General features: G+C 38.0%; 1 protein-coding gene across 1 annotated transcript in view; it reads right to left on the reverse strand.

Annotated features, from left to right (window-relative positions):
• Positions 1 to 19,669, reverse strand: part of LOC137967305 (WD repeat-containing protein 75-like) — a 28,750-nt gene extending 9,081 nt beyond the window's left edge. Inside the window, exons 1-15 of the mRNA XM_068813824.1 lie at positions 19,476 to 19,669; positions 19,237 to 19,366; positions 19,090 to 19,152; positions 16,496 to 16,586; positions 15,273 to 15,457; positions 15,049 to 15,119; positions 14,154 to 14,249; positions 6,771 to 6,859; positions 4,229 to 4,384; positions 2,710 to 2,772; positions 1,878 to 1,993; positions 1,051 to 1,161; positions 515 to 591; positions 142 to 299; positions 1 to 42 (exon numbers count right to left, since the gene is read on the reverse strand). The exon at positions 1 to 42 is cut by the window's left edge and continues 68 nt beyond it. Coding sequence (XP_068669925.1) covers positions 1 to 42; positions 142 to 299; positions 515 to 591; positions 1,051 to 1,161; positions 1,878 to 1,993; positions 2,710 to 2,772; positions 4,229 to 4,384; positions 6,771 to 6,859; positions 14,154 to 14,249; positions 15,049 to 15,119; positions 15,273 to 15,457; positions 16,496 to 16,586; positions 19,090 to 19,152; positions 19,237 to 19,366; positions 19,476 to 19,570 — 1,543 coding nt within the window. The 5' untranslated portion in view covers positions 19,571 to 19,669. The remainder of the gene's footprint in view (positions 43 to 141; positions 300 to 514; positions 592 to 1,050; positions 1,162 to 1,877; positions 1,994 to 2,709; positions 2,773 to 4,228; positions 4,385 to 6,770; positions 6,860 to 14,153; positions 14,250 to 15,048; positions 15,120 to 15,272; positions 15,458 to 16,495; positions 16,587 to 19,089; positions 19,153 to 19,236; positions 19,367 to 19,475) is intronic.
• Positions 19,670 to 24,000: the final 4,331 nt, after the last annotated feature.

Below are 24,000 nucleotides of genomic sequence, written 5' to 3' on the forward strand. Positions count from 1 at the left end.
CATAGTAACCAACAGATTGGCAGGACCATGCGTAACTTTTTCCTACATGAAACGAATAAGACTGACTTATAACATTTCAAATTACAAAATCCTGTCGGATTTGTATTCTGACCATACAAACAGGTTCTCATAAACCAGTACCTTTTATAACCTCTTCTGCAAGGACCCAGATCTTGAATTTTCCATCTTCCCCTGCAGTCATTGCCAGGTAGGCACTGCTCACTTTCTGTGGAGGCTGGAACTTAAGAGCTACGATTCTTTTGTCATGAGGAAGGTCAACACAGGTGTTTGGATCATACCTGACAAAACCATTTGAAAAGAACTTGATTATAACTGCTATACAGGACCTTGAGTGACAATTTTAAGGTTGTTTGAGCCCCAATTTAGCCAATACATTTTTGAGATACAAGAAGAAAATGCAAAGACAAAGTTAAATCAAGCTTTGAGCTTGCAAGCTATGCAGCAGGCCATAAAACTACCTGTATTTTCTGCAAAAAAGTTTTCCAAATCTTACCTCTTGTGATTCTTTTTGTATTCCCAAAATTTCAGTCTCAGTTCCATTGCATTTTGTTCATCATCTCTACTTTCAACCTACAGTTGAGAACCAAAAAGCAAAAAATCAGGAAAAGGCAAGTTCTTTAAAATCTATTTTGAAAGACTGATTATTCTACCCACTTTTAGTACTGATTTTTTTCCTTTTCTAGTAACCAAGAGTGTTGACTTGGCTAAGAAACTTATTTCTTAAGAGTGATTTGCTACTTTTTAGCCAAAACTCCACAAAAGTCACTCTTTCTTGCTTCTGCTTCATCAAACATGGCATACAACGTACGGGAAAAGTTGTAAAAAAGATCATACTTTGAGACATAAAATTTAATAGCACAGGTTCAGCCAACAGACACTCAAGGTGAGGGGCAAGAATTTAGTAAAAATGAGTCTATCCTTTTTAAAGAACATAAATTTTCATTCCTATCATAAGCATTTGTAACGAAAGACACACTGTTGTCATTGTGCAGTCTCCTGCATGATATCAATATTGCATCTGTAACTTACAGTAGCCAGCCAGCTTCCATCATCACTGAATGCTACATGATCGATTTGGGTGTAGACCAGTGGGCTCTCATCTGATTTTGGTGGAACATAGTTCTGCCTCACAACATCCAGCTGCAAAGAAAATCACAGATATTTTAGAAAGCCATGATATGTGGAATTATTTCAAAATATTAGGGGGCAGTGCCACCCCTTGGCAAGAGTGGTGAATTTGCACAGGGATGCAATAGGTTAAGATCTAACTCTGTCCAACAACTACATGCATTGTAGATTCTTTGTAAAATTAATAACTAACTATCTGGTTGCCTTCTTTCCATTATACTTCTAAATTCCATTGTCTTTAATTACTTTGTTAGTCTGTTTATACCAACTAAGCCAAAAGCTTTAAGCCTTAAACTTACTCTGTATAAACATAGCTTATTTCCTAAGATCACTTATAGATCGTACTATATCTAAAGACTGATTGTTTTACTTGCATCTGTACTGGGGGCAAAAGGATACTGTAATATTGTGGTTAAATGTAGAAAATAAGTTTTTCCTCAAGCTGAAAACAAAATGAATTAACCCTTTGATGTCCAAACCGACCAGACTTAATATTTTACTCTGTCTAATGCCACAATTTTACAGTCTCAAAAAATGGGGAACCCCTGGGAGTCAATGGGTTAATAACTTGCTGAAAAACTATGTCCCCATTAACCCTTTAAACGTCCAAACCAGCCTAAACCAGCCAGACTTAGTATTTTACTCTGTCTAACGCCAGACGATTTTACTCGTCAATGGGGAATCCCTGGAGTCAATGGATTAAATGAATGACTGTACACCAAACTCACAGAAAAGATATGATGATCTGTTTGTGGAAGGTAAAACTGCAAACCTCCAATCCTTTTATCAGTAACCAGGGCTTTTGAGCGAGGATCAAATGATATACCAAGGGAAGGATTCTGAACTAAAAAAAAAAAAGAGTAGACATGTAACAGGTGAGCGTCAAGACCAGAGTGTCAATTAAGTTGGAAAAATGTATCATGCCTTAATAGTTACACTGTACTCTGAAAAAGAAATAATTTTCACTAAGGTTGTCAAACTACCATATGTAATAAAAATTATTATTTAAAATCTCATTTGATGGGCTGTCTATGTAGATGTGCATAATTATATGCTCAGCCATCTTTGGTAACTTTTTAAAACTAAATATTTATTAATACATTGTTAAGTAAATTATTATAATCATTTGTACAAATCATGTCCAGTGCATAACTTCTGCAAATAATTCTTGTGGGTCAAGCCCACGATGGAGAACCACAGGATGAAGTGCAAGGAACTTTTCAACTTCTTGTCTGTTTTCAATAAATTTAATAAATAATTCTTAATGCCGGTATCTTAATATACATATTTTATTTTATTATTGTCTTTTTTGCATGTGGCATGCAAAATAGGCTGTGGTTTTCACAACATTTGATAATTACTATATTTAAGCATTCAACATTATTGATTTAATCAGAGTAAACATTCTCATTTTAATTTATGATTCTACAATTTTAAAACATAATTTGAGAAGAAATGTTTGTGTTTGTCACATTCCTGCAACACTGAGCTTACATTAAATTTTGTAAAAGCAACAAAAAGTCTAACAGTACACAAACACAGTTAAATCTTGTAACTTACTTTGCATGAAGCCTTGGATAGAACGCTGAACATCATTTAAAACATTGGAAATCACTCTGATGACTGAAAATTGAAAAGGATGACAGAAAGAAATCGAACAAGGACACTTACAATCCAGTCAATTGCATCCCGCAACATAGTGAATTGTGCTTACTTGGAGTCACACTTCAGAGTGATTGTAAGTTTAGTTCTCATGTTAAGGTCAAACTTGCTAAGGCTAACAAGGGCTTCCATATATTAAGAACTTTGAGAAAGGAACAATATGACCAGAATGAAATAGACCTCCTTTTTAATGTATGTGTATGTGTGTGAGTGTATGTGTATGTATTTGTCTTATTATTGAGGATTCCTGCAGCCCCACATGGATTCGTGAAAATACCTACAAGCAAGTGGATTCCTGCAAATTCCTACGAGTGCCATAATCATTCATTAGGACAAAAAAAAAATTATTTATCTAAAACCTCAGCAAAAGTGAATTAAACAATAGCCCGCAAACACTCCAAATGTAGAGGGTTCCTATACTTGTGTACTGGAAATTACAGTATTTGTAAAATGAAATACTTTTTCAACTCAAACTCTTGAGATTAGTTGAAGTACACTGTAAAGTACTCCTTCAAATGTGGGATATAAGGGTTATCAACAGAATTGATACAATAAAGTAAAGTAAAGTAAAGTGGTGCATTTATATAGCGTCTTTATCACAAACGTCTCAAAGGCGCTTTACAATGATCAATTTACCCCCAGCGGACTGGAAGCATATACAGGCGCAAATGGCAGCTGCTTCTAAGCAGTGCATGCATGCTGGTACTCATTTTACCGACCTCGGAAGGATGGAAAGCTGAGTGAACTTTAGCGGGAAAGAAGGTTGCGAAATATTCCACTCTCGGCAGAACCGGGAATGGAACCCGGGACCTTAGGGTAGGAAGGCAGAGATCTTACCACTGCGCCAACCTCTCCGCAATAAAAAAATAATGGTAAACTGACCACTGTAACCAGAGGAAAACGTTGAACTACAAAATAGATGATGATAATGATGATGATGATGATGATGATGATGATGATAATAATAATAATATCTGGATATGTGATATGGTGTGCCCACAAGAAAATAACATCGAAAAAAAGAGAATTGAAAAAAACAAAAAGACAAATTACAGACAGCTTGCATTTGAACTTAGAGAGCGAAGACCTGGTTTCAAAGTCAGAGTTGTGCCTCTTGTGATCAGTGCATTTGGTGTAGGTATAAAAGAGACAATAAAGAACTGGAAAATATTTTTGAAACAAATGATTTGTGTAAAAAGGTTGTTGCCGAGAGTACCGTAAGAGTACTGTATCTAGACTGGTTTTTAACATGGGCAGGCAACATATTCGAGAGGCGGCTAGTCGATACTGAGAAAGACCTTCCACCCTCAGTTTCCCGATTGAATCAGGGGCAGATAAGGTTTAAATGACCATGCCTGCTTGATCTTCCATTCACATTTATGTTTCTAACAAGCATGGTGATTTATATATAACTTACTGTTGTCCTTATGACTGACAGCTGTTAATGAATCATCTGGGCTGATTGCAATGTGCAAAATTGAAGCTCCCAATCTGGGAAGAAATTGTTGGTGATGTGTTCTGTACTGCCACTGAACAAGAACCCCCTCTTCACCCACAGAAAGAATGGTTGAACCTATGGTAAAACGAGTTGCAAATAATCAACAAGAGAATCCAGAATGTTAACTTATACACTGTACTACCTAAAATTAATGTGTAATGAATATGTTGGCATAAATTATTGTAGTGGATTTCATCCAAACAAGGCACCAGCTGACATGTCGGACAGCACAAAACCGATGAATCAGTCAACACATGACCTACATTGTCCGCTGACTCACAACCAGCGCATTAATCAACACATTACCTATTATTAGGCACAGTTAAAAAGCAAAAAAACACTACTCACTGTCTACATGTACTAACTTTCACTGTAACGAAGCAACACCTTCAAAGCCTTGTGTTTTCATGTTTCTTTTGAACAAATTATCACAGGCAGCCATATTGAAACCTTTTTTAGTGGTTTCTAGTCTCCACTCAGTTACATATAAATTTATGTGGAGTCTTGACGAGCTCATATTGGCTGTCCAGGTGAAAAAATTGTACAACAGAAACAGAAACAATATGATAAAAGTTACCATGTTTCGACCTTAATGTTTCGACTGTGAGCCCTTCGTCATTTGCTATGATGAAGGATTATGCCCGGGGTGGGGGGGGGGGGGGTGGGGGGTACCACCATATATGGACTATCTAGGTATGTGCCATTGTGAAGGGTATGATTTTCAAGCAGTTTACTCTAGGATAAAGTATATACCGATTTACCCGTGTATAAGTCGACCTTTATGGCCTCAAAAGAAGCTCCAAAAATCGCCCTCGACTTGTACATGGGTCAAAGATTTAGAGCCAAGTTCCAGCTAAATAATTTATTCAAAATTAACATCATAATGTGGTCTTTGGGCATAACGAACGCAGTGGACGAAAGACTTCAAAATGAATGTAAAAGCAATTCCAGTTGAAATGAAAAAGGATTTGTTTTACTTTAAATACTCACATGTTTGCGTGCAAGCATGATAGTCACTTGTGTTGCCTGAAAATGCTGGTTGGTAATGATTTTTTTTATTCTTTATACAAACCTGGATGATTTAAATGCTTTTGCAAACTTTGTATTGTTTGGTTTATGAGTTTTGTTTCGTTTGCCATGTGAGAAATTATAAGTCAAGCACCAATAAACCTTGCACATTTCGCATCGTTTTTGAAGTTATTTTCAAAGATTGACTTCTGCTTCTGTGATGTTGTGCTTACCCTCTAAAGCCCTTTATCCTTGAACAACGAAACAGGTTAGTTTGAGGTTTACATATTCGATTTTCTGAGAACTTTTTCGAGATTCAAGGACAAAATGCTCGCACATACAACAACCGCTGAACCACAAAACTATTAAGCGCTTGAGGCCCTTAATTTTTTGTGAATCCACAGTTCCAGAAAGCGAAGAATGCAAGATTAGTATCCCATGAACATTTAGCAAAGAAATTAAGAAATTGCTTTTTTTTCCATCAAAAATGGGGGGTCGACTTATACATGGGATCGACTTATACACGGGTAAATACGGTAAATCATAGCCTTTCGGTCTAGAATAGGGTATCATTTTTCACGAAACTGACCAGTCTGTTGAAGATTTTATCAAGACTAAGGAAACCAGAAATTCCCACTCAAGAAAATAAAAAAATCAAATCAGCAAAGTTTAAGCTTACGTAACTCGGCCTCAACAGTGTCAATAAATGGCTATCATGAAACACCTCTGGATATTATTAACTGTCAGGAATCAGAATTTAGATGGAAATCGGTGGGAGTTTACTCTAGTATAGGGTAGTAAAATTCAGCTGAACTAGCTCTGTTATAGGCTAAGGGTTCCAGGGTCCCAGCAGCACACCCACACTCAGAAATTCCTAAAGTCAAGTTGACAGAGCGCCACAACAGCTTGCAACCCTTTTTTACCCTCCCAACCATGATGCACAACAGAAGACATACCACAACACCTGGAACTACGTGCCCTACTTTTAGCGACAAGTGTGCGGGTTCTTTTACATCCCACAGGATTATGAACATTGAAGGGTTGTGAGACGGGCCTTACGGTTTATAATCCTTATCCGAGAAGACTAGAGAGTCTAACCATTTGCAGATGTAATTACAAAGGCAGCACTTTCTCCTCAGTTGTTTAAAGACCCTGAGTGTTGGTCCAGCCATAACTGAACTCACGATCTCCCACGTGACAGCGCGTGAATTTGCAAGTAAACAGTCGCTCCTTGGGACTTCATTAGGAAAGTTAGAGTGACTTGCTGTAGAGGCAGCATTACAGCTGCCGAGTTTTGCTTCATGAACTGGATCTGCGATTGGAATTAAATAAGGATTTGGCTTCGTGACGTCCCAATGTGCCACTGCCTGATTATTTGCGTACTTCTGCTTTGGTTATTATTATTATTATTATTATTATTATTATTATTATTATTATTATTATTATTCCTTACCATCATTTGAGAAAGCAACATCGCCAACTGGATGTGCATGCCAGTGAATAACCATGGTTATCGGATTGTCTAATTGATCAAGGCCTTGCCTAAACAGACGAGCACAGAATAACTTATCAGATCAAATGTGCATTATGTATAGCACTACGTTGTGGCAATGACAAATTAGGTAGGTCTTCTTCTTCTGGTACTGGTAACTGATATCTAATTGTCGTGACTAACAAGATAATTCAGTGACAGGTTTTGATGCCAAAGTTTAAAACTGTTTGCCACCCCAAGTACATGTATGTATGACAGAAGCCCAAAAAACAATTTAACAGACCTCCATTTAAATCTGTACTTCTCCATTTAAATCTGTACTTTTTGAAAGTGATCATTTTTCACGAAACATTCCGCTTGTAAACCAATCAGGAGGGTCTATTTTAATTGTGGTTTTCCCGACGGAATGATTCTGCCTTTCGACCAATCATGAAATTGTTTACAGAAATCAAATCAACCACAGACGGAACAGTCCGCAAGTTAACCAATGAGAAGAGGTCTTTCTGATCTATTTCAATTAACAGGTCCTCTGGCGTTTATTTTAAGCACAGCTTTTACCTCGTCACGCACTTAAAAATCTCATATGTAAAAATCGTACAACCATACCGTCGAATTCTCTTCGATTATACTGTAGTCGTTTATTTCAAACTGCAATTCATCTCCTTTGCTTGCGTTGTCTCATTGGTATGTTTGCTTTGATTGTGCGAAAGAGAACCTCATTCGATTTCGTTAAACACATGCCGAGATTTTATAAAACGCAGCTATTCTCTTGGGCATATTATAATCCGCTTTTGACTCGAAACATTCCGATAGTTAGCCGATAAGTACATATCTCGTGTACATATCAAGCGTGACTTGTAAATCTACGCTCACCAGGCTTGGAAAAGTTGAAGACCTCAAATGTTTAAACCTTCAAGTTTAGTCTACAATTTCCTATTCTTCCTCTTGTGTGTGTATTTTGTATGTCTTATTTGTAGTTTCCTCTCCGGCGGAATGATTCTGCCTTTCGGCCAATCATGAAATTGTTTACAGAGATCAAATCAACCATAGACGGAACAGTCCGCAAGTTAACCAATGAAAAGAAGTCTTTCTGATCAATTTCAATTAACACGTCCTCAGTCCTCTGGTGATATCAACTCGGGTTTCAGTTTGTTCAATTCCATGTATACCGTCGAATTAGATTGTAGTCGTTTATTTCAAACTGCAATTCATTTCCTTTGCTTGCACATTTAGTTATTGATGTGTTTGCTGTGATGGTCCGAAAGAACACTTCATTCGATTTCGCTAAACACATGCAGAGATTTCATCAAACGCAGATATTCTCTTGGGAATATCTCGCTTTTGACTCAAAATAGTTAAACATCAGGATCTACAGTTATTGTATTTACATATCTCGTGTTATAAATCTACGCTCACCAAAGACCTCAAATGTCTTGTGTGTATGTTTTACTTGTAATTTTTGTCTATTTTATTTGTGGTTTCCTCTTCGGCTGAATCATTCCGCTTTCCGACCGATCTTTATAATTATGTGTATCTTTCGTGCGTCCGCCACGAAGAATGCTTGCTCTTTTCTTTTCCTTTTCCTTTCTGATGAAGTTGAAAACAACGAAAACCAGTGACACTGACCGGTTTGCATTAATGAATCTAGAATCTTAATCTTAGGGTGCTCTTCTTCCGCAATGAACCGAAGACATTAAAGGAATTATTCCTCGTTAGACGAAAGGGCCATTGCGTGAATGTAATATTTTTTTTCCAAACGGTGGCGCCTATTTAAAAAATATTCCAGAAAGGAGATCAGAGATCGGACAAATCAAAGTAAAAAATTTGCATTAAATTTACTCTACATACATGCAAAGGTTTTGGCCAAAAGTTAAAATTTACGATTAAATACCTTAAAACTTATATACTGACATTCAATTTAGTCGTAAATTAACGGCTAATTTTGTCGTCTGTAATTTTCAAGGCCCAGGCTTATTTAGCCGTAAATTAACGGCTAAGTTTGTCGCCTGTAATATACAAAATAAATAATTAAACCACCCCCTTTTCCATGGTTTTAAAAAAGCCCCGCTTGAAAATAAGCGTGGCAGCGCCATTCGCCACATTTTGCATGTGATGCAGCCAAACTCAACTAAGACAAATTCTACGGTTCCGTGTATCCTAGACGAAATGATCGCAAGCGAGCGGTTCCTGCTCTGCAGTGTTTTGCTCGTAAGTCTTTCGTAGTAACTTGCATGTTGAAGGTATATATAAAATGTGAAGAAGCAGTTTCTACAATGAGTAATTTTTGTAAAGATGACATCTGCCCGAATCTCTGGTATCTACATTGTAGCTCTAGACTGTGGCAGAGGTCGAGGATTAACGTTTTATTTACCTTCTATTTAGAGTTAACTGATCACTTCTCTGATGTTTTAAGAAACACAAAATAACGGGAAGTGCAAAACCCTGTGGGATGCGTTTTCGGCTAGTGGTTTAATTAATTCCCGTACACGTTAACTCGATTAGATTGGCATATCTATTTCTTCACTGAAAAAAAAAGTGAATAGCAAATACTGCATTATAAGCGCTTATTGATTGTAATAATATACTGAGTTGGTGATCCTAATGATACTTGAGTTCAGTGGAGAAATAATTTGGTGGTGTGGTAAATATGTAAATAACCTCCGTTACCAAAAAGAGTTACCTATAACCGCAATGTTGAGTATCAAGTTTCAGGAATCTGACCAAGAGGAATCACGTCAGATTAGTAAATATCAGCAAGGCAGGTTAATTTTCCCTACAAATATCCGGCAATGATCGAAGAACTGTTTTTCATCGGCGTTCAAACATGAAAAAGTTTTTCTCTTTTGGGGTTCAAGAATTTTTATCATCATGCAGCTTACATTCTCAGACGAGCAAGTGGCTTCCTTCTTGGAAGAAATGGGAGCGTATTTCGGAAGGGCACTTGGCCCTACTAGATACTGTAAGTAGAATTCTCATGAATGTGTAATTATACTTTTACATGATAACTTAATAGGGCCGTTTATACGGGTGAAAATAGGCCGCGGCTTACTCTGGCCACGGCGTACATAATACGCGAAGGGAACTATTTAGACGAGTATTAACTCCCAGGCCAGGACAAAGCGCGGCTTGCGAAAGCGGTGAACGTAGATTTTGTACCATTTCTACGGGGTGTTCGCGTCTTACGTAAGCCGCGGCTTATTTTCTCTCGTAGAAACGGCCCTAATATCTCACGTGTTTGCGGAGAAGGGGGTGAGTTCTTTTTATGAAATGCATTACTTTTGAGCTAATGATCTATTCTAAGCAATTTTTATAATCGATGTACTCAATCCTTTCCATTTTGTACCTACGTTTAGGCCAGACCACAGATGGATTACCTCACCAGATTGTAAGTAGTGATTAAGCAATTTTCCCCAAATGGCGGCCATTTGGTGTGGTGGCGACTTACTGAATGTTATCTGTCAACTAGTAAGGGACTACATAGTGGTCATGGCAGTGGATTTCATAGGAGAACAGCCAGCCATCACGGACAGCCTGATTGTGAACCAGGCATCGACAAACAACTCAGAAACGCCTTCTAGTACAACAGGTAACTTTCCATTATATTCCTCGTGTCTACACATGTCAGACGCCATTATGTCCACTCAAAAATCATTTTTTTCATTTTCATCACTGAGAAATGCACTGAATGTTTTATTTGATTTTTGACAGACCAGAAAGGAAAAGGCAGTGAATATGGAATGAAGAGCAGCAATTGAGGGTTGTAAATACACGTGTTAAATAAAGCTTTGGTTACTACTCTCCAGGCACATCGTTGTTTAATATCCGCTCATCACACCTTAACAGAATTCAGTCACACTTCAATTTCAACATGTTTTTTTCTCCTCCCTACGTCTTATTGATAACGATGGTACAACCAACCCCAACTCCACTGATAAGGCATTGTCAAGTAGCTTCTGTCTCTGTTCAGTTGTTTCTTTCCCGGACGAAAACGTTGCGAGCAGCTTTCATTGAAACAGAAACGTTTTGTGTTACTTTATGAACAATCCCCAAGATTCACCGGGTTGCAATCTTTCACTATAATGACCAAAAACTGCAGCAAGTAACAGAAATCGTAACGGAGATTATTTCCGAATGTCAAGGAATTATATAACAGTCATATCAGTTTACACCTCCAAATTCGATTCTTAGATCCCTCTCTTATCAGTTCGCTCTCTAGAACATATTTCAATTTTCATCTCTCTATTGGCTGAGCACTCAATGTAGTCCTGTCGAAACATTTTACTAGACGTTTCATCGAAATCAATGAAAGATACGTTTTTCACATTATGCTTAAAAAATTCCCATTGTGCGGGTATAATGCTTGATGCTCTAACTGTAGCATCACAATTTGTCAAACGGAAGGTACTCGCGTTGTCGCAACCTGAATATTGTAGGTTTTTTGAGTAAAAAATGGCTTACAAAGGGGGGTCACGGGCACCCCAGAACCCCCCCCCCCCCCCTGGCTACGCCCTTGCATTTGTTATATCATACATTTTCGCGCCATATTTCGCGCCAGCGCGAACAGTAGATCCTGTCCGGCCCTCAATCTTTGCACCATGAAGGCAAATCAGATTGCACTGAACGATTTAGTACAGGGCTTTCGATGCGTGTATTTTAAGCAACAAATGAACTCAAAGTGCGGCAAATTAACAGCAACCTCGTGTAAATTGCTGTAGCTGCTGAAACACCAGTTACCTCGCAAACGCAACGAGATGCGACGTAAAGGACGCCTATTTACTTCAAGCGAGCAGAGGATTGTGGTAGGAAAGGCAGGAAAAAGTGACTCGGGTAAGTAACAACCATCCTTTTGAAACCTACTACTTAAGACATTTTTTAAAAGACAGTGTCTCTGGCGAATTCATAGCGTTGTTGGAAACAATCAAACATAAACGCACACTCAAGAGAAGATGAACCTTTGAGCTGTTTGACCTTCCCCGACCTGGTGAGACGAAATTTCCGCTTGATATGTACACATCGGATATCAATACGTAAGTAGGTGTCAGTGAGAAAATCTTTAGGCCAAATTAGCTAGCGGGAAGTTTCGGGTGAAAACGAAGAAAACCACTGCGTTCATTAAATATCACTCAATATCACGTAACCCTCTTTGCGTCGCATAAAATGCTGCTTTGGACCATCACATCGCGTGAATACAACAGACAAAGTAAACGAGATGAATTTGCAAATTGAGTTAGGAATTTGTTCGAAAAAATTGACGAAAATTAGACGACACTGATAGCAGACAGAATCGAACAAATTGAAAACCATACAATACGACATATGAAAAGATCGTGAGTGACTTTGAAATTCTATCAGAGGATGTGACGAATTTGCCGGTACTCCTTTTTCGGGTAGGTTGGATTGTGCAAAGTGAACATCCGAGGAAGTGTTGAATGTAATTGAATAGATAAGAAAGACTTCTTGTCATTGGTTAACTTGCGTACTGTTCTGTGGTTGATATGATCTCTGAAAACAATTTGATGATTGGCCGAAAAGCGGAATCATTCCGCGAAAGAGGAAACTACAAATAAAATATAAAAAAATTACGAGTAAAACACATACACAAGTGGAAGTTTAGGAAATTGTACTCTAAACTTGAAATTTTAGACATTTGGGGTCTTTGACTTTTCCAAACCTGTTAATTACACAAGCTTCATAGGTACACGAGATACGTAAATACTGTAGATGTCTTATCGGACGGAATGCTTCATATTATATTCCCAAGAGAATATGTGCGTTTGATGAAATCTCTGCATGTGTTTAGCGAAATCGAATGATCTTTCGGACTCTCACAGCAAACATATCAATGAGAAAAAGTGCAAGAAAAGGAGATGAATTGCAGTTTGAAATAAACGACTACAATCGAAGAAAATTCGACGGTATACATGGAATTGAACAAATTTGAAAACCCGATTGTAGGATTAGAAGTTTATTACACCAGAGGTGTTAGTTGAAATTGATCAGAAAGACCTCTTTTCATTGGTTAACTTGCGGACTATTCCGTCTGTGGTTGATATGATCTCTGTAAACAATTTCATGATTGGCCGAAAGGCAGAATCATTCCGCCGAAGAGGAAACTACAAATAAAACATACAAAAGACACACACAAGAGGAAGAATAGGAAATTGTAGACTAAACTTGAAGGTTTAGACATTTGAGGTCTTCAACTTTTCCAAGCCTGGTGAGCGTAGATTTACATTAAGTCACGCTTGATATGTACACGAGATATGTACTTATCGGCTAACTATCGGAATGTTTCGAGTCAAAAGCGGATTATAATATGCCCAAGAGAATAGCTGCGTTTTATAAAATCTCGGCATGTGTTTAACGAAATCGAATGAGGTTCTCTTTCGCACAATCAAAGCAAACATACCAATGAGACAACGCAAGCAAAGGAGATGAATTGCAGTTTGAAATAAACGACTACAGTATAATCGAAGAGAATTCGACGGTATGGTTGTACGATTTTTACATATGAGATTTTTAAGTGCGTGACGAGGTAAAAGCTGTGCTTAAAATAAACGCCAGAGGACCTGTTAATTGAAATAGATCAGAAAGACCTCTTCTCATTGGTTAACTTGCGGACTGTTCCGTCTGTGGTTGATTTGATTTCTGTAAACAATTTCATGATTGGTCGAAAGGCGGAATCATTCCGTCAGGAAAACCACAATTAAAATAGACCCTCCTGATTGGTTTACAAGCGGAATGTTTCGTGAAAAATGATCACTTTCAAAAAGTACAGATTTAAATGGAGAAGTACAGATTTAAATGGAGGTCTGTTATTTATAAAAGAAAACACATAAACTGCTTTATGCTATTTTTCATGCTGAGGACACTTATGTTGAAGCACCCACTCTCCACTTTAAGATAGCAAAATATGTAAATAATAGCCATAATAGTCATAATAATATACGTCATAATAGTTCTCATTAATAATTTTTTTATTGTAACTGCTCACTTTTTTTTTGTTTCTCTTTTTCTTCAACTTCTTTTGTTTCGTGCACAATGACTTAATTCATCTGTTCCTTTTACCATTTCACTTTCTTATTTATTTCTTTATCTCCAACATTAAACTTCCTCATAATAACACACAGTAAAAGCACACCCTGCCTTGATTAGCTCTGTTACCTGGGGGTCCCACAGGATTATTACTGTAATAATAATAATAATTAATGAAATTAATGTTCTTGTTAATTGTTGCTGTTGTTGTAATGGTAATAATTATTATTTTTGGTTTGAAAATCTACATGTATTGACCGGTAATAAAAATAGACTTCAAATGCATGCAATTATAAAATTTATACCCACCATAAAACAATCTTTCCCTTGCTTTCTCCTGCAGCAACACAAGCTTCAGAAGGATGAAAAGATGCACAAGTAAATGATGCATGTTTGTACCTAAACCTGGAAATAAAACAAGCAATGATTACATTGTTTTTCAAGAGAAAGTTAAGCACATCACATCTACAAGTCCCAGAACTCAGCAAGTCCCTTTGACTTATGGCTGTTTTTGTTTACATGGCCTTGTACATCATAAGACAAAAAGACTTGAAAATCTAACCACTTGTGCACGTACATGTGTAATTACAAAGGCAGCAATTTCTCTTCAAATAAATAATCAGTTAAAGACCCCCAATGTTGGTTGAGCCAGAGTCGTACTCACAATGTCCCGCACACTTATCTGATGCTCAACCAACCAAACCAACCATTTGACGGTTGGCTTGCCGATTACACTCCGCAATCTGAATAGTAATTTACAAATGCGTAGATGGGCAAAGCCTGGCATAAAACCAATATGAACTTCAAAATATGTTTTTATTGGAGATTTAAAAAAAACCCTGTTCATAATATTTAGAAAAATACATTGTACATGTCCGTAGTTTGCTCTGAAAACATAGGATTATTAAAACATAGTTTAGACAACGTTCAACAAAACCGTGTCCTAAGCCATTTTCAATATTGCCAACAATCATATCCAAATATTATCTGCTGCTGATGGTAACAAGAAGGTTTGCATTCCAGACTAGACAGCAATTTATCTACTTAAAATATACCGCTTATAAATAGATTTGGAGGTCCACTAATTGTCTTAAGCCGCGGCCTAAGTTAGACTTTGTTTAAATAACTGGCCCATAATGTTCAGGATAATCCAAGTTCATCACTTTTTATGATGCAAACTATTAATAATTATCAGACTACTTACGTTTTTAATTTCTCAGATGCAAAATTCCATAATTGCAGATTTTCACCCTTCACAGATGCCAATAAATTACCCTGTAAAAAAAAAAAAAGGAGGAAAGTCTCATGCCATCTGCACATAATTATTTTGGAGCTGGGCAGAGGTGGTCCTTCTCCGTCGATCAAAATAATGTGTCAGAAGGCAAGAACGGTAAATGTTTCTGATGATTGCTGTCAAATTTAACTTACTTCTCCATTTATTGCAGTCTGTTTGGCATTGCCTGATTGTTTGAAAAAAATTCTGAGTTCTTGTTTTTCTTTAGGATTAAAAATTCCCACACCGTTTTCATGAACAATAGCTTTTTCATTAGAGTTGATCTTTTTGTTCACAGTTCCTCCTTGAACATCTGACTCCTTTTCTTTAGGCTCTGCACCTTTAACAATAAAAATAACTAATTAATTTAACCCTTTGACATCAAAACCAGCATAAACCGGCCAGACGATTTTGCTTGTCAACGGGGAGCCCCTGGGAGTGACTGGGTTAATCACTCACTGAAAAACTATGTCCCCATTAAAGTTCTCTTGTTTCACATGATCACCTGTTTCATAATGGATTCAAAAAACACAAATATATTTTAAAGTTAACCAACCATAAGCAAACTACCAGGAAGATTTGCTGACAACAATAATTTTATAACAGTAAGCAGCACAATCTTGTATGTATTTGAATAGAAAGTGCTCAATACACAGAAGTAGAGCGAAGTATATATGGAAGAAAACAAACAAACTACAGTGTACATAGATGTACATGTAGTTTAACCCATTCAGTGCTCGACCTTAACTTTTTTAATCACTGGCCCTGGGACTTGTTGAAAATTAGTAGTCCTGAGAAAATCTGTGGTAGTCCTTCCTGACCGTAGCATATCATGCCAATATGTGATTTCCACCACTCAATCTGCCAATTTCAGATTCTAATCTGAAATTACTGCAGCAGGTTACAAACTGGATGTATCATTTGATTTCTCAGGACAATTAAGACAACAGGAACAAAACATTTTGCCTTCATTGAAAGTCACCCAAGGAAAAGTATTTTCCATTCAGGGTAGAAATGTCTGACTTTAGGGGTTGATCTGCTTGATTTCTTACGCTTTTTTAGGTGCAAGCAGACGCTCCAGCCTACAGTGTAAGTTTGGTTACAACTGCATGCTTAAGTGATTGACAGCTTTATTATGGCCACTTCATTGGTCAATTATTCACATGTAGCCGGAAGCTCAACAGAAAGTGAGTAGCTACTGAGAAAAGCCTAGTTTTCAGGCAGGCAGTTTTTCTCGCCCTCTCTTTCCCACCCCTCACCCCATCATTTTGGTCACCAAGTCCCAACCTATCACATGCTCTTTCAATATGGCATCTGATATGTGTTTTGTGGCAACAACAACATCTACCACCTGCAAGCAGGCTACATATGTTCATACCTTTTCCAAAGGATTGCATAATCAAAATGACGGATTCTTTGAGTGCAGAATGTAGCAACATTCCCCCAATAGACCCTTCAACTCGGTGTTTCTGGTGATAAAAAATTACAATGATCATAATTAATATCAATGATGATGGTTTCCAAGCCCAGCACGAAATGAGCTCAAATGCAGATGTGACATTAGGGCCGTTTATATGAGAGAAAATAAGCAGCGGCTTACTCTGGCCATGGCGTACATAATACGCGAAAGGAACTATTTATATGAGTATAAACTCCCAGGCCAGGATAAGCCGCGGCTTGAGAAAGCCGTGAACGTAGATTTTGTACCAGTGTTAGCGTATTATGTAAGCCGTGGCCAGAGTAAGCCGTGGCTTATTTTCTCTTGTATAAACGGCCCTAAGGTGTTCACTGGGACATTTGCAAGCCACTTGGAATGAATTCTGCAGGATACAAAATGTAAAGATACTGTGATATGTTACTATCCAGGGGCCAGTTGGTCAAAGCCTGTTAAGCGCAAACCTTTGGTTAAGAGGTATCAAAACCTATGGGTTTCCATGGTATTTAACGCCGTTTAACGCTAACCTTGCTGCAAGTAATCAAGGCCAGACTGATAGATCACCCAACACATATGATAAGATTTCATACAACAAGCTTGAAGTTGTTGTCATCAAAAAGACCTACAAATAATGTCAATAATTATTGACAATCACTGTACATCATCTGTTGCACTTCATGTAAGCACATGGGATCCTTCCACAAAATTTCTTCCTTAACAACAGCAGAAACATCAAGTCCCTTTGTTGAGAAAGTGCAAGGATTCTGTTGCATTGGTTCAGATCTCCCTACTGGTTTGTGTTGCACAGGGATTGCATCTCACTAAAGCTAATTGCTACAAACAATTTAGTACACTCCAAGAAGTCACTTAAGTCCAACAACTGTGCAGGATGCTTATATCTAGAATACATTGCAAAAATTCTACACTTGGATGCTACAAGACCTCCAAGTAATATTGTACTAGTGTTGCACAGTTGTGTGTATTACCGAAAAAACTTGTGTATAAGCTGCATCTTTTTGCCGAAATATTGGGTTAAAAATCGTGGGTGCAGCTTGTATGCAAGACTATTAGTTTCAGAGCAAGTAAACTGGCTTGAATGAAGTCACAAATAACACTAAAAACCGATGTGTGTGTGGTGTATTTGTCCATGGGGTTGTTTAACTCTCGCTTAGTGACAAGTTTGTCTCCAATCAATGGCTTCCATATTTCTTTGTAAACACATACACGCACAGCTATGTCTATGTTGTTTACTGATCATGGAAACGTGACTTGGTCCAGACTTCCTTCTGTAAATGGACTGCGTGGTCACTAAGCACACGTTTTGTATCATTCCCTGCGCTTTATTTTTGCTCAAATTTCACTGTTTTTATTTCAACTTTGGGCTTTAACAATGAAGACAACAGTCCCAAGAATTAGGGAAATCAGTTGACTTCTTAAAGTCACTGCAAATACACCACATTAGAATTCGGCAAGTTTATCACGAACAAGTGCGAACAGACGAGCAATTTTTTTTCCCAAAATCATGCTTGAAATTTGGGGGTGTGGCTTATATACGTGTTTTAACAATCACAGCCCCATACATGTAGACCCCTAGCAAAAAATCAAGAAATGTATGAGGGTAAATTTTTACTCTCAAGCATTATATGAACGTGAGTCAGCTCTTGAAGTTCTGCAAATAACTGATAAGTATTATGCAATAGGCTCTCAACTACTGAATCATTCCAGCTAATTCTACTGACCCACATCTTTTGAAAAACAATCTTAGCAAGGATAGGAAACTGTGACAAGAATCCAAGGTGGTCAACCAAGCTTAACGCCTATCTTGCTCAAAAAGCCGCAGTTATTAACTTTTTGCAACAGTTTATGATGGGCTGGTGTATTTAGTGCTTAGTGTAACCTATTGCCTTCAAAAAATGTACTTAGCAAGCAGACGGTTATGACTTCGTTAGAGCTTCACATTCAAGGAACCACTTTTGACCAGCATCTGCCAGATTGAAAACAAAAACCTCTCAGGGTCATTCTCATTGTTGTTCTCTGATTGATTTAAATGCATGCTGTTCCTCTATTTGCAAAGCCAAAATCCAACAGTGTATTCCACCATCTACATCTACATCTACATGTTCCAGCACTCGGCAAAGTCCCTTTTTGACTTATGGCTGTTTCTGCTTAGGTGGCCTCATACACTGTAAGCCTTTTTAGAGACATCACTGCCAAGCCAGCCACTTCTGCTGGACAGAACAGGACAGCTACAACACTGGAGAGTACATCCCCTACTCTTATCGAATAGTGTGTGGGTTCTTTAACGTCCCACAGGGAACTTACGAACATAGAAGGTACTTGTGAGACAGGGCCTACGGTTTACAGGTCCGTACTTTGTCCTCAGTTATTTTAGGATCCCAAGTGTTGATCCAGCCGGGGTTCGAACCCGCAACCCCCCGCATGCAACCCGATGCTCAACCAACTGCTCCTTGGTCAACACAAGATAATTAGTATATTACGCTTAATATTATGTTGTTTACGTATTCTTTTATATTTACCTTGAGTATTCGGCCATCAGTGTAATCCCAGTATATAACTTCACTTTTCGCACATGAAACTAACTGAGAAGAAAAATATACAGGTGTGGAAAACTAACGTCCAGTTCAGTGAGCTAAAACTAGATGTTGTAAGTGATTTTTCCCAACCTGCAGTTGATTCTTGGGATTGACTTTAAAATCCGTAACAGCTGACTCATGTCCTTCGAGTTCACGAATTAAATCTCCAGTTGCAGTGCTGTAAACACGAATTCTTCGACCACAACAACAAAACAATACTCTGTGATATGAAACACAAAATGCAAAGATCATTCGTTGGAGCTTTAAAATTACTATTTGACACTTTTCGATTGCAGTTGCAGACAAAATATACACAAATAAGCGCGTACTTTGAGTCTTTACTAAACACTGTTCGTTGTGATACTAGAGATTCTCCTCCAACTAAGCGAACCGACCCAAAACCCTGCAAAATTCCTTCTTCCATTAGCAGGCTATTCAAAAGCGGGTTTTTGAAGTTACGCACGTGGTAGGCTCAATCTCCAGCAAACAGCGGTTGCAAATTTTTCTTTTATGTATGTTCCACGGAAAATATCTCTCTACCAGTATTTCAACCAGGGATAACATTTTCAACAAACTGTACCATTGGGAAGGATTGAATTTACCCAACTGCTTCACTTAACGGCAATGTTATGGTACCATATGAAACACCAATAATTGCTTAACAAGATGCTCTCATCGATGTCACGTATTAGGTCACCATGGCAACAAAAAAGCCATCTAAAAACATCCTATATTTTGTTTTAAATAAGTATACTTCAAAAACGAACTCGTTGACCCCCATTTTTTATTCCTGGGGGGTGATAAGCACGCAAAAATAAAAATCTCTGCAAAGTTAAAAAAAATTATGAAGGGAATTCATAGCCACCTTCGCAATTGGAAAATTTTAAGGTGGCTCAGAACCCGCTCCACACAGATTTTTTTAACTTTGCAGAGAGTTTCATCTTAGCCTGCTAATCACTTTCCAGCATGAAAAAAATAGGGGTCACCGAGTTCGCTTTTAAGATATAAACCCTTAAACACAATCAGTAGCCCATGACTAGGAGCGAACAACAACCCTATTGTCCTGTCACGCGGCATTTTCTCAGACCGAGTAAACTCACCGCGGTAACTTGATCACGGCACCCGCTGAATTCGATGTCACTTTTGATTTTGCAATTTCCTTGTGCAGCCAAAAGTACAATAACAAAATTCAACTTAGCAAAAATCTCCGAAAATGTTTTTCGCTGATGGTAACTTTTTACATTCGAAGTTCAAAATTAATGTTGTTTTCATGTCGTAAATTTTGTTGCTGATGGCAAAATATTTTATTCTCGATCGACCGTCCTGAAAACTTCCTTTTGCTCTTCCTAAAGACTGTGTATCAATATTTATTTACTTTTGCATCAATATTTGTTTTGCATAAAGCAAGATAACAAAATCTATCTCTTAATTAGTTTGCATTTTTGAGCGTTAAAATAGAATTTTCAGTCCAATGCTTCTGTTACAAAGTGGTATATTTTTTAGGTCACCCATCCAGATGCTAACCCCGCCGGATAGGGGTAACTTCAGTGAATTTTTGTATTACAAAGCTGTCGGACGCTCAGAGTGCACGCTTAAACTTGTGGTGTAAAGAAATTGTCAGGGAACTTGAAAGAGATAGACTATTGATCGAGTTACGAGTTGAGTTGAGTTTGAGTTGAGTTTGAGTTGAGTTTGAGTTAAGATTGAGTTAAGTTTGAGTTACGGTTTTTTGCATTTTTGGCACTTAAATCTAATAAATATTAAGTAGAAGACACTGAGAAGACCATCAAACACCGTTTTCGTGAAGTGCACAGGTGTATATTTGCGAAATGGTTTTAAACTGATCAAAACACTCTTGAAATTTTATGAACGGCAGTATTCTTGTTTAACAGTTTATCAGTTTCAGCACTTGGATTCCTTCGATTTGATTACTGCCTGTTTTCCTGTTATGTGGTCTCATCGATCAGTAGTCCCTTCAGAAGATTATTCCAAGCCGACCACATGGCTGATGAAAAGACCAGACCACAACACCGTACTCTTTTCGACTAGTGTGTGCGATCTTTAATATCCCACAGTTTATGAACGTTGAAGGTTGTGAGACGGGACCTGCGAGTTATAGTCCTTATTTGCGAAGACTTGAAAGTCTAACCATTTGTCGATGTTATTACAAAGGCAGCACTTTCTCCTCAATTATTTTAAGACCCTGAGTGTTGCGGGTCCGGCCGGAGTCGAACTCACGATCTCAGGCCTGCATAACAAACTGATCCACCGGCGCGCGGTTGTTCCTTTTAGCGATCAAGTCTATCGACGCAGAAAAGATGTCTTCTTGTAAAGCTAAGGATGGGATTTACTGTTAAGCCAGCTTATAGCCCTGGCGGCTAAACGATGAAACGTACCGTTTGTCGTCCAGCAGCGTGGTTTTCGTGATCGGCTACCACACAAAACGTTATCGGAACTAGTGAGCTGCAGGAGTGTTTATGTAAATTATAGAATCCGGAACCTTGAACGCGTTTTTTCCCTTACTGATCCTGGCCTTTGAATAGAAGTGTCTTTGTCAGTTCTCATTTATGTACTTGCAAAAACAAAAGAAACCGTTCACGAAAAACCAAAATTAATTAACAAGTAAATAAATAAACAATGAGAAATAACTGTAAACTGCTTTATGCAGGTAAAAGTGTAGACAGAAAGAAATGTCTGTCGTGATTTGGTCAGATCATAGACATACTTTAATTTCAATACTCTGATTTCAAAACTTGTTTGTAGACCTATTTTAACCGGTTGAGTAGGGATCCAGACAGACAATTTTTAATTAACAATTAAAGATCACCTCTTCGAACGCTTGCCGTCGACTCTGCGGTTAACTATCAACATTCCATTGCGTGAGAACCAGAACCCGGAGTACGCAAAGATCCCAAGTCTTACCATGTAGAAACGGGAAACAGAAGGTGAGCGAAACAAACTTCTTTTCATAGTGTTTTCACTGCTTAGTAACAAGTCATATTTTAGAAAGGGGCCAGTATAGATTTTGAAAAACAATGCGAATCGCACCCGTCACCTTTCTAGTCACAAAGTAACTCGCGAACCGGGCACCGTGACACAATCCGGGCTGCAGGTCTAAAACACGGGTCACTTTCGACGGGTTACTCGTGGCAGGTCATTATTTTACCTTTTCGAAAGTAACCCAAAACCCTAATTGATTTGGGTAACCATAGACCTAAACTTGTCTTTTAGGCCTAAGGTTAGACAAATTGAGGGTTTGGGGTTACTTTCGAAAAGGTAAAACAATGACTCGCAAGTACGAGTGACCCGTCAAACTGTGACCTTTGTTTTAGACCCCACCCAATCTCGGTCATAAATTTCTGGGACACTTGATGCCACACATAAATTCACCCCTTCCCCACTTTTCGAAGTTGTAGGGAAAAAAACTATTGACTTTTCTCATGAATGCCCAAAGTCATAGCGCGATCAACACTGAAAATATGGGGGGAAAGGGGTTGTATTTTGGGTTGGTGTCACCATCTTTTTGGCTGGGATTGTAGCTAGACAACTAGACGTCATAGCGGACCGAAGTAGGGATTATCGTGCATTTAATTTCATAACTTACAGTTTAAGTTACCACTTAATAGCACCTAAAAGAAAAATGTAATACCATCAAGGCCAGGCGAAACAATCTAGCATTACTTTCAACATCTTGTGTCTTTCAACTTTGCAGTGAAATGGTTTTCCGATATGTGTAACTAGGTCAAACATTTTCATTTATTTAAATGCTCGGCTTGTTTAACTGCCAACATTAAAAAATTTCGGTGATTAGCAAACGTAACAGTCGCGTTGACGCATTGAAAATTTTTAGAATTTCAGCGGTTATGAGCAAAAAGTGTCATACTGGCTCACTTCGTCAAATGTTTCCCTCTTTCGTTTACGGCGTGTTGATCGACCATGATGCCGGACGACAAATACGGTTCATCGTAGCCGCCGGGCCGGCTTTCACTGGCTTAACAATACAGCCCATGTATCCCTCTAAGAAGACATCGTTTTGACGTCGATAGACTTAACAGCAGCAACGAGAATGATGCCGTGAAAGGTGTAATAATTATAAGATTGTTTTGATCATTGAAAAGCCATGGCATTTTGCAAAATTTTATGCAAATATATCTTTCAACGCGAAGAAAACAGTTTTCGAAGTGACTCGCATTGAATATTTACTACTTTTAATTCCGCAAAACGCCAAAAACTGTAACTCAATCTTAACTCAAACTTAACTCAAACTTAACTCAAACTCAACTCAAACTCAACTCAAACTCAACTCAACTCGTAACTCGATGAATAACCGATCCCAACTTGAAAATGATCAGCATGTCAGCCTAGAAGCCAATGTTTTTCGATTCCCTTTTATTTTCTTCAGTCTTTCTGGGTTTAGTACTTTGCTAGTAACCACATGTCTTCTCAGGGGGCTATTTACTCAAGACTTCTACCGTGGCACTACAATGATATACAATACCAAAACAATATCGTGTACTCTTAGAGCTACATATTACGCAAAGACATCTTGAATCTCCTGGAAGACAGTTGACAATATGGAATAAGGCACTGTGTTACTGCACTACCATACGTACGCAATGCGTGCCTATTTTTCTAACTGATGACAGGAATTTTTTTACAATGATAAAATCAACCAGTAAGAATATTCTTACTGGTTGATTTTATCATTGTAATATATATATATAGCCAGGATACCCAATAGAAGCTAAAACCTTATTAACACTGGGCACCTCAATCGATACAGTAGATCGTAAAACAAAAAATAATAGCCGATGGGCGAGTTTAATTTAGTGTCCTACCGAGAAGAAATTTTTT

This window comes from Montipora foliosa, chromosome 8, assembly GCF_036669935.1.
Source record: "Montipora foliosa isolate CH-2021 chromosome 8, ASM3666993v2, whole genome shotgun sequence".
Taxonomy (NCBI): domain Eukaryota; kingdom Metazoa; phylum Cnidaria; class Anthozoa; order Scleractinia; family Acroporidae; genus Montipora; species Montipora foliosa.